The following is an 11126-nucleotide window of genomic DNA, read 5'->3' on the forward strand; positions in this document are numbered from 1 at the left end:
CCATGGAGTCGGAACCGGCTCATAGCGACTCTGTACAGGGTTTCCGAGGCTGTAAATCTTTATGGGAGTAGAAAGCCTCATCTTTCTCCTGCAGAACAGCTGGTAGTTTCAAACTGCTGACCTTAAGGTTGGTGTTAATTGGTCTTCCCTGTTTGTTGTTGTTAGGTGCCATTGAGTCGGTACCGACTCATAGTGACCCTATGCACAGCAGAATGAAACACTGCCCAATCCTATAGGGGTATGGATATTATCCTATCACAGACAGTATTCTTCTTCAAGATAGATCTTGAAATGTTCTTTTGATGATGAATGTGACTCCATTCCTCTTCAATTTGTCATTCCTGGCATAGTAACCATGGGATTTCCAGATTCAAAATGGCAAATACCAGTCTAAGGATATCAATGTTAATGCATTCCATTTCATTTTTGTCAATTTCTAGTTTTCCTAGATTCACACTGGTACGTTTCATGTTCCAATAATTAATGGATGTTTGCAGCTGTTTCCCCTCATTTTAAGTTGCACCCCATCAACAAATGAAGGTCCTGAAGGTTTTACTCCATTCCTGTCCTCACAGTCAACTCTACTTTGAGGAAGTAGCTCTTCCCCAGGTGTATTTTGAGTGCCTTCCAACCTGAGGGGCTCATCTTCTAGCACTATTATTTGACAGTATTCTGGTGCTGGAGTTGTGGTGTTGGAGGAGAATACTGAAAATGCCATGGACTGCCAAAAGAACCAATAGATCTGTTTTGGAAGAAGTGCAACCAGAGTGCTCCTTGGAGGCCAGGATGGCTAAGCTTCGTCTCTCCTGGAAACTTGTCCGGAGAGAACAGCCGCTGGAGAAGGATGTCATGCTGGGTAAGGTGGAGGGTCAGAGAAAAAGAGGAAGATCCCCAACGAGACAGATCAGCCAGGTGGCATCATTGATGGTGTCAAGTGTGGCGGCGGTAGTGAGGTTGGCCCAGGATTGGACATTGTTTCGGTCTGCTGTGCATGGGGTCGCTATGAGTCGTTTCCGACTCGATGGCACCTGACAACAACAACATTCTGGTGCTATTAATCATGTTTCAATATTCAATATTCTGGTGCTATTTGGCTGTGTTTCACTGATATTCATAAGGTTTTCAGTGACTAAATATTTGGAAGTAATCCATCTCTTCTTTTTCTGAGTCTGTCTTAGCCAAGAGACTCAGTTGAAAAGTGTCTACCATGGGTGACCCTGGCGACATTCAAAATACCGGTGCCATGGCTTCCAGCTCACAGCAACATGCAAAGCCACCATAGTGTGACAAAGTGACACAGATAGTGGCAAATGGTAATGAATGTTATTTAAAATTATAATTCTGCCAGAGGGTGTTGTCAGGGAGAGTGGGTAGGGGAGCGGGATGGCGGGATGGCTGGGTGGGGCGGGAGATACGCCCGTCACTGAGGGGCGATGGCAGATTCTCGGTGTGCTGGCTTGCCTGGGTCCCGGTCGCTGATCAGGCGCTGGGCCTGCTCGTAGCACACATGCGGGTGCTGCTGGCGCAGGCGCAGGCGCACGACGTTAAAGTCCACGTCGTATCCCTTCTTCTTGCAGTGAAGGCCCCAGATGAGGTTCTTGCGCGCGGTCAGTAACTCCTGCAGGTTCTTTTCCATGTACGCTATGTGGCGCTGCAGCTTATCTGTGCCCTGTGGAGTTGGGAGGCCGCCGTTATGGGGTCCCGGCAGGCCAGGGCGTAGGGTGGACGTTCTCTGGGGCGGCAGACACACCCGGGCCTGGTGTTGGTGTGCGTGGGGGAAAGCCCCACCTGGGAAGGCACATGGCTGAAGAGAGGGGTCTCTGATGGGGCTGGGAGACACACCTGCATCAGATGTGCTCGGGAAAGAGCCCTTGTCTGGGAGGGGCTTCAGGGGGGGCCCAGAGGACCTGGGATAGGTAGCGCACCTGAGTAAGGTGTGAATGCAGAAGGCCAAGCTGTGTGTGTGAGAGGGGGGACTGTACCTTCAGGGAGCGGAGAGCGGTTGAGGGGACTTACTTAACTAAGAAGTGTGGGTGATGAAGTACCCTGGACGGATGACCTGGATGGGAATTCTTACCTGTGGTAGTTGTGTATGAGAAAGGTGCCTTGCAAAGGAGGGCCTATACCATGAGAGAGCTGGGAGGTACGCACCTGGGCAAGGCGCGTGGCCTCTGGGAGTTGGGTGCCCACGTGTCTCTGGTACATACGAACCAGGGGTCTGTCCAACTTCTCTCGAGTCTCCAGATGGCTTTTCGATAAGGGACCCTGGTGGACAGTGGTGTGCATAGTTGTGAGGCCCGCCTGCCCATGCACGCCCTCACCACCCCTCAGTAGATCCACTTCACCAAGCGCACCTTGATGATCCCACGGGTGATGTACATTTCTTGGTTGAATTTTGTGCAGCGGTTGATAGTACCCCTCATTAGTCCCAACGACATGTTCATTCTTTCCTGAAGACACATGGATGCAATCATGCTGGTTCCCCAGACCCCCTCCATTCTTACCTCTCCCTTCCACAAGCCTCCTCAGCCACGGCCACCTTCAGCTCCATGGTCTCGCGCATCTTCTGCGCCAGCGTGGCGCACACACAGTCGCTGACCTGCCGCTGTTGCTGCAAAATTTGCTCCTCATTCTTTGCCATGTCCACCAAAGTGTCCTTGGACTCCATCAGCAAATGCTTGGCTTCATGCAACGCTGCCGCGCACTCTGGGGGGAACGCAGGACACGTGGAGAGTGCCAAGTCCGCAGCCTCAACCCCTGGCTTTGTAAATCCCCCTCTCCAGTCTCAGTGACCCTGGGTAGGGGACTTTACCTCCAAGGGACTAAGGGTTGGGAGAAAGTCCAGGGGGAGGAGGAGTTAGTGGGGAGAGAGTGAGTAGCGTCTTAGAAGTAGACAAGGGGATTTGGGTTCAAGCGATGGAACGAGGAGTCGCTAGTATGGGAAGTAGGTCTGTGCAAGGGGAGGAGCTACTCGCGAAGTGGGGCTCAGCTGGGAACTCGATTTCAGTTCTCCCATTTGGTTGCGGGCAGGGGGCAGTTGTGGATGGGGAGGGGTGTACCAGTGACCAAAGGGCTCCTGAAGGATGTGCGTACCTGGAGTATAGGCGCCCATGGGTTCTGGAGGCGGTGTTTTCTGGCCCTGAATGCGAGGACTGGGGACCCTGAAGAGATCCACCCATGAATGGCGGCCGGCCTGTTCCAGAACCTTGTCCAGCGGCTGATTCATTAACTCAACTGCTTGGAGTCGCTCCTTAAAGCAGTGGCCTAGAGTGTCCCGACAGGAGGCTAGGGCCTGGAGGGGGAGACAAGAGGGAATCTGGAGAGGTGGCTTGAAGTGAGGGCTTGAGACTTGGAGGCTGCAATGCATTTCTGCCTTCAAAGTGACCCTTTGTCTCTCTGCAGCAGAAAGGCCTAATTTCTATGCCCAAGTTCAAACCTCCCTCTGATGATCCCTTTTGGATGCCGCAGCAGAGTTTAATGACAGCTGCTCTTCCCTGAGTGTCAGCTGCTTGAGTTCTGTGTCTAGTTCTGTTCCTGGACCCCAAGAAAGCCTCTAGTCCCCTTTTCTCTGTCTGTAAAATGGAAGGTTACCCATCAACCAGTGGAGTCGACTCCAATTATGGAGACCCTCATGTGTGTCAGAGTAGACCTAGGCTCTATAGTGTTTTTAATAGCTGTTTTTTGGAAGGAAGTAGTTTGCCAGCCCTTTCTTCTGTGATGCGTGAACTGTTTGTACCACCCACTTACAGCTCTCTTCTCCTGTGCCAGCCTCCTTGATCCTCAACGGCTTTCAAGGCTTAGCCTGTCCCCAGCCCCAGCCTCAGGACCTCTCCTCTCTGCTGTTGTCATTGTCAGGAGCCCAGTACTGTCCCTAGAGTCTTCCATCTCCCCTAGGCTCTATCTCATCTGGAACAATCCCGTTCACCCAAATTCTACTTTGTTCATTATAAAGTGAAGCACGTTGCATTCCCTTGACAGTGGTGACAGTCCATAGAGACAGAAAAAGTAGATTAGGAATTGCCAGGAGCAGGGGTGAGATAGCAATGAGGTTTCCTGTTGAGTGATGAAAATGTCTCGGAACTAAGTGGAGCTAATGGTTGCACAACTTTGTGAATGTATTAAATGCCACTGAACTTTACATTTTATGTGATGTGCATTTCACCTCAATAAAAACATGGATCTCTGTGTTTATGTGTTGTTGCTGCTCTTGAGGTGGTGTCTGTCTCATGGTACAATGGAAGAAAACGCTACCTGGCCCTACGCCATCCCCATGATCAATTGCATAGGGAACCATTGGGATCCATGAGATTTTCATTGGCTTGTTTGTGGAAGTAGATCACCAGGTCTTTCTTCCTAGTTCCGCTTAGTCTGAAAGCTCCATTGAAACCTGCTCGGCCCCACAGCCATGTACAAGCAAGGCTCCATGGTCAGACAGTCACTGTGTATGAGCTCTGTTGGCTGGGAATCTTCCGTGATATTTCTACCACGGAACCATTGATACTTTACTTGTCTCCATTAGTACTCTGGTACAGAAATTTTTGTTGCAAAAGCAAGGGACACAGTAAACGTTCATCTCTGGCTGGAGCAGAAAAAGGTGAAGTGTATCTTACAATATAAAGGAGACTCAAGACCAAAAAGCCAAACATATTGCTGCCCCGTCCATCCCAACACATGGCAACCCCAGGTGTTACCGTAGAACTGCTTCCATAGGGTTTTCTTGGCTGCAGTTTTTACAGATAAAGATCTTCAGATTTCTTCAGCAGAGCTGCTGGTTGGGTTTGAACCTTCAATCTTTCAGTGAGTAGTCCAGTGCAAACCAATTTGTGTCACCCAGGAACTTCATAGTCAAGACATTCAAGCTGAAACGTCAGCTTTGCCATTGGCTCACTTTGTGTCTTGGGTGAAGACATCTCTTTTTGAGCCTCAATTTCCCCTTCTCTGAGGAAAGGGTCCTAGTTTCTATTACACAGGAGTGTTTGAAGGAGTTAAATCAATGACTGCACTGAAGTTGGCACAGACTGAGCATCTATGGTTAGTTTAAGACTCAACTTCAGCTCTTGGAAGCTCAGTTTTTCCATTTTACAAAGTGCAAATAAGATGTCAGTTCACAGGGGCCCCTGAGGTAAACCCTTGACGAACAGTCAAAAAGTTGTCGGTTCAAACCCACCTAGAGATATCTAGGAAGAAAGGTCTGGTGGTCGGCTTCTGAAAGGTCACAGTCTTGAAAACCTAAGGAACACAGTTCTATTCTGGGCACAGGGGGGTCAACATGGGTCAGAACACACTCAAAGGCAATGAACAACAACGTATGCAGAGTGCTAGGGGATGCCCCAGCCAGCACCCTCAACTTGATCTCAGATGCTCCCAACCTTAAGTAGGGTCTCTGATTTTTCCATATCTTTCTCCATCTTCCTCTTCATGGCTTTCAGCTCCTCTTCCTCCCATACCAGCATGCTGTCAGCCTTGTCAGGAACCTAAAACAATGAGAAGAGTATCTCTCACCCTCAGGAAATTCCTCCAACCTCATGAACTGTATAGGTTTGGAGTGTTCAATTTGCTCTGTGTCCTCCAGACTTGCTGGAGTTCACAAGTCTGAAAGATTCTAATCCTCCTTGTTTGAATCCCTGGTTAACGCAAAAGGTTAAGCACTTGCTATGATGAGAGCTGAGACTTGGCAGAACTGCCTTGTCTCTCAAGTGTTTGGCCTCTGACAGGGGTGCAGTATTCCCACTTTCTATCACTCTCTATTAGTGGAAAATACCTGAATTTCCCTTCTCTGAAGATTTCTTCCTTACATAAATTCTTTCAGCATTTGCAGATTTTACTGTACTAGCCAAAAGGTTGGTGGTTCAAAGTCACTAAGAGGCAACTCAGAAAACAGACCCGGTGATCTGCTTCTGAAAGGTCACAACTTTGAAGCTCCTGTGGAGGGCACAGCTCTACTCTGCACACATGGGCTTTCCCAACAGATGAGGAATCAATGCCACATCAACTAGCCACAACATTTGACTTCATTGGTATCCACAAACATTTTTTTCTTGTGCACGCATTTTGACTAGTGTATTATTCACTTAGACTAAGGAGCTCTGGTAGTATAGTGATTACAAGTCGAGCTGCTAACCACAAGGTCAGCAGTTCTAAACTACCAGATGTTTCATAGGAGAAAGATGAGGCTTTCTGCTTCCTTAAAGATTTATAGCCTCGGAAACCCTATACAGGGTCATTATGAGTCAGAACCAACTCTACAGCACATCACCACCACCACCAACACCATTCACTTTGACTAACCTATTCACTATGGGGCTGTAGGAGTCAGACTGCAAACCACAAGGAGACTAGTTCAAACCTTCCAGCTGCTCCTCAGAAACCCTATATAGAGCTGCTATGAGTAGGAACCAACTTGATGACACTTAACAGCAACAACAAATTTACTTAGACATTTCAGTTTAGACATTATATAGACCCTTTTAACTAGATAAGACATGCTTTGTACAACCTGATCTCTGCATGAAATATATGATGAAAATGCTGTTTTATCATTCTACCTCTTTACAGCATTTTCATCATATCATCAGCCAAGACAAGGCCAGGGGCAGACTGTGGAACAGACCATCAGTTGCTCATATGCAAATTCAAACTGAAGCTGAAGAAAATGAAAACAAGTTCACAAGAACACAAATATGACCTTGAATAGATTTCACCTGAATTTAGAGATAATCTGAAGAACAGATTTGATACATTACACACTAAAGACTGAAGACCAGAAGAGTTGTGGGATGACATCAAGAACATCATACAGGAAGAAAGCAAAATGGATGTCAGAAGAGACTGTGAAACTTGCTCTCCAGCATAGAGATGCTAAAGCAAATGGAAAAGTGAGACGGTGTAAGAGTTGAACAGAAAATTTCAAAGGTCAGCTCAAGAAGATAAAGTTGATTATTACATATATATTTTTAAATGTGCAAAGACCTGAAGTTAGAAAACCAAAAGGGAAGAACACACTCAACATTTCTCAAGCTGAGGGAACTGAAGAAAAATTCAAACCTTGACTTTCTTTCAAGGATTGAATTTTGAAGGATTCTATGGGCAAAATATTGAATGATGAAGAAGGCATCAAAAGAAGATGGAAGGAAAACAGAGTCAATGTATCAAACAGAAATGGTTGGTGTTCAACGATTTCAAGAGGTAGCATATGATCAAGAGCCAATGATCCTGAAAGAAGAAGTCCAAGGTGCATTGAAGTCATTGGCAAAGTACAAGGCGCTAAGAATTGATGCAATACAAATTGAAATCTTTAAACAAAGTGAAACAGCACTGGAGGTACTCATTCATTTATACCAAGAGATTTGGATGACAACTACCTGGCCAACTGACTTGAAGAGATCTGTATGTGTGCCCATTCCAAAAAGAGGCGACCTAATAGAATGTGGAAATCATCAGACAGCATCATTGATATCCCATGTGAGTGAAGTTTTACTAAAGGTAATACAGAAACTGCTGCAACCATACATTGACAGAGAAATTCTAGAGGTTCAAGTTAGTTTCAGAAGAGGATGTGGAATGAGGAATATCATTGCTGATGTCCAATGGATCTTGACTAAAAGCAGAGAATATCAGAAAGATGTTTACTTGTGCTTTACTGACTATGCAAAGGCTTTTGATTGTATGGATCATGACAAGCTATGGACAACATTGTGAAATATGAGTATTCCTGAACACTTCATGAGGAACAAGTACATAGACCAAGAGGCAATTGTTTGAACAGAACATAGGAACACCGAATGGTTAAAATTAGGAAAGGTGTGTACCAGGGTTGTATTCTTTCACCCTATTTTTTCAGTCTGTATGCTAAACAAATAATCCTATAAACTGGATTATATGAAGAAGAACATGGCATCAGGATGGAAGGAAGCCTCATTAACAACCTGTGATATATGCAGATGACACAACTTTGCTTGCTGAAAGCCAAGAGGACTTAGAATATTTGTTGATGAAGAGCAAAGACCACAGCCTTTGGTATAGGTTGCACCTCAATGTAAAAAAACAAAAATCATCACAATTGGACCAATAAATAACATCCACATAAATGGAGAAAAGATTGAAGCTGTCAATGACTTCATTTTGTTTGGGTCAACCATCAATACTCATGGAAGTAGCAGTCAAGAAATCAAAAGATGTATTCCATTGGGCAAATCTGCTGCACAAGACCTCGTTAAAGTATTGAAGCACAAAGATGTCAGCTTGAGGACTAAGGTACACCTGACCCTTGCCATGGTATTTTCAATAACCTCATATGCATGGGAAAGCTGGATAGTAAATAAGGAAGCATTTGAGTTATGGTGTTGGAGGAGAATATTGAAAGTACCATGGACTGCCAGAAGAACAAACAGATCTGTGTTGGAAGAAGTACAGCCAGAGTGCTCCTTGGAAGACGTCGTCTTTCATGCTTCAGACATATTGTCAGGAGGGATGCGTCACTGGAGACGGATATCATGTTTGGTAAGGTGGAGGGTCAGAGAAAAAGAGGAAGACCCCCAGTGAGATGGGTTGGCAAAGTGGCAGCATCAGTGGGCTCAAATGTAGCATGATTGTGAGGTTGGTCCAGAACCGGGCAGTGTTTCATTGTGTTGTTCATAGGGTTGCTGTGAGTCGGCACCGACTCTCTGGCACCTAACAACAATAACAACTACCTCTTTATCTATTTCTTTTGAAATATAAAATCCCAACTGGTGTTTGTTTGGAGAAGCGCTTCCTAGTTTTTCTGTGACCATGCTACCAATTCATGAATCCTTTTGAAACCAAATAAATTCTTTAATTTTCGCTTTGTCAGGATTTTTTGTTTAACAAGAGCATGGAGTTGGGAGCATCCTCACTCTTTGGGGTCTTCACTTTCTAAGAATAATTTTCTTTTCAGGAAACTCTAGCTTGGGGATCTCTTACCCCTTGGAGAGTGTGCTGAAGGCTTCTTTTCCAAGTAGAAACCCAGTGGTTTTCAATGGAAGTCACTCAATTTGGGGAGGGTTGTTCTCACTCCCTAAGGCCAGGGACTGAAGACCTACGATCCTCTCCCTGCTAGAAGTGGAGGGGGTCTCACCACAAGGATGAGAGTTGTCCTTATGGGCTCCTATGAGGCCTGGTGTGGCGCTGTAGGATAAGCACTGGACTGATAATCATACGGTCAGCAGTTCAAATCTACGGACTGCTCTCAGAAATGCTATACAGAGTTGCTGAGTTGAACCCAACTTGAGGGCACACCACAACTCTCTGAAACTGGGAGCTGGGAGTAGGTGGCCCACCCTATGGGTGTGGTGTCCTTTCTCCCTAGCGGAACTGGAAGGTTCGCATCTTTTTTTTTTCTTAAATGTTTTATTGTGAATTATGTGATAGTTTACATGGGAGAACATTAGTTTTACACTCATTCTATCTTCTCATTGCCATGGTTACAATCCCCTCCATGCAATCCTTCCCCTGTGCCCCCCAGGTCTTCAGCACAAAGTCGCTCTCCCTCTCTGGATCTAAAGAAGGTTCGCATCTTTTGAGGTAAAAGTTGGAAGCTTCTCTTTAAGGGACTCGAACTAGGGACTCACCCTTCCTCTTGCCTGTGCTTAATTTCCAAGTGTGGGGACTGGGGGGGCAGGGGTCCTAGTCTGTAGGCAGCATCTCTTCCTTTCTCCCTGGATGAGGCTGAGAAAGGATTTCCACTTACTTCCTGAGGTTTGTGGGGAAGGGTTGGCTCTTTACGCATAGGGGAAATTTTCATCTGGCTTGGGACCCACTGACTCTCTTCAGCCAATGGCTGTGCGTGTGTGTTCACAGGGATTGAGGATCTCACAACCAAGAGAGGGTCTCACCCTCTGGGTCTGGGGGTTAGAGGTGGGGGTGAAGGCTTTTAGCCTCCTGGATGAGGTACAGGTTTTACTCTTTGGGAAGAATTTCATCTACTATGATTCGGGGTTCCACCCTCTCTGACTGGGAATTGGTGTGTTTCCCCATCAGGTGCTGGTAGTTGAGACTCGAACCCCCTTGAGGCACCTCATCTTGGCGTGTTCTCATCTTGCCCTCAACCACTAGGATTGGGATTTGGGTATATTCAGTCTCCAGGGAAAGTTTTTCCTCCCAGGCTCAGCACCGGGAGCAAAGGCTGGGGAGACGATCCCACCTTCTCGGACTTGGGCCGGTAGTCACGCAGCTTGGCGCTCTGCTGGTTAATGAGCAGGCCTTTGCGCACTTCGCTGAGCCTGCGATCGGTGTCCTGACGCTGGCGCAGCAGCTGCCGAAGCTGTCCATTAATCTGGTTTTGCGCGCGGCACAGGCGTGCGGCGGTGAGGCGCACTCCGCGTGCGTGGGCATGCACCACCTCCGCTGTCTGCTGGGCGCGCGCGTCGCGGTGCAGGGGCAGAGGCAGGCGGGCTTGCCAGGCCGGAGGCTTCATCTTGCTTTTCCATAGCGTGACGCCCTCACCAGGCGGCGGCTGCTCCACCGTGCCACCACCTTTGAGCATCTCCACACGGAAGCGCCACGGCTGGATGTAGGCGGCGCGGCAGAGATGGCGCGCCATGTGAGGGTCCCGCACGCTGTCCTTGGGCTGCCACATGGTCACCGCCTCCTGACCGCAGCGATCGGTCAGCAGGTGCGCCTTCTGCGTAGTGGCCACGGCCGCCTCGCGCCATGCTGGGGCTCCTACGCGCGTGTCCTGACTGCGTTCAGCGGGGGGAATCAACACGGGCATGGTGCTTATCTGAGGGCAAGGACCCCCACGCAGAGGGTCGCTAACACCCACCCACACGGAACTTCTTCCTCGCCCTTCACAGTGAGTGGAACTGAGAGCATCCGTCACCATAGCAACATGGCTAACAACGCAGACAGGGGAGGGGGAGGTTGGGACGTTCCAGACATGGGGGAGGTGTCTTCTCTTTGGAGCCTTGGAGTTCTGGCACCTTGAGAACCGTAATCCCATCAGCATCCTTCTCGCTGTTGCTTCCTACCCTCCAGTTACAAGGGTCTTCTTCATGCGCTTAGGATCCGGAAGCTAATTTCCTGGACTTGGCTGAACTGCAAGGTCAATTTGAGCCTCAAGGTCGGTGGCTCAAACTCACCAGCTGCTCCTCAGAAACCCTATACAGAGT

The 11126-nt window shown here is 47.8% G+C and overlaps 1 protein-coding gene across 1 annotated transcript; it reads right to left on the reverse strand.

Moving 5' to 3' along the window:
• Positions 1 to 1420: 1420 nt before the first annotated feature.
• On the reverse strand, positions 1421 to 10729 carry CCDC105 (coiled-coil domain containing 105). The gene is made up of 7 exons (XM_006877504.1): positions 10160 to 10729; positions 5370 to 5474; positions 3094 to 3292; positions 2540 to 2706; positions 2355 to 2450; positions 2152 to 2265; positions 1421 to 1669 (listed from the first exon to the last, which is right to left on the reverse strand). The coding sequence occupies exons 1-7, from the start codon at positions 10727 to 10729 to the stop codon at positions 1421 to 1423; spliced, it is 1500 nt and encodes a 499-aa protein (XP_006877566.1).
• Positions 10730 to 11126: the final 397 nt, after the last annotated feature.

This window comes from Chrysochloris asiatica, unplaced genomic scaffold (genome assembly GCF_000296735.1).
Source record: "Chrysochloris asiatica unplaced genomic scaffold, ChrAsi1.0 scaffold00518, whole genome shotgun sequence".
NCBI classification, from domain to species: domain Eukaryota; kingdom Metazoa; phylum Chordata; class Mammalia; order Afrosoricida; family Chrysochloridae; genus Chrysochloris; species Chrysochloris asiatica.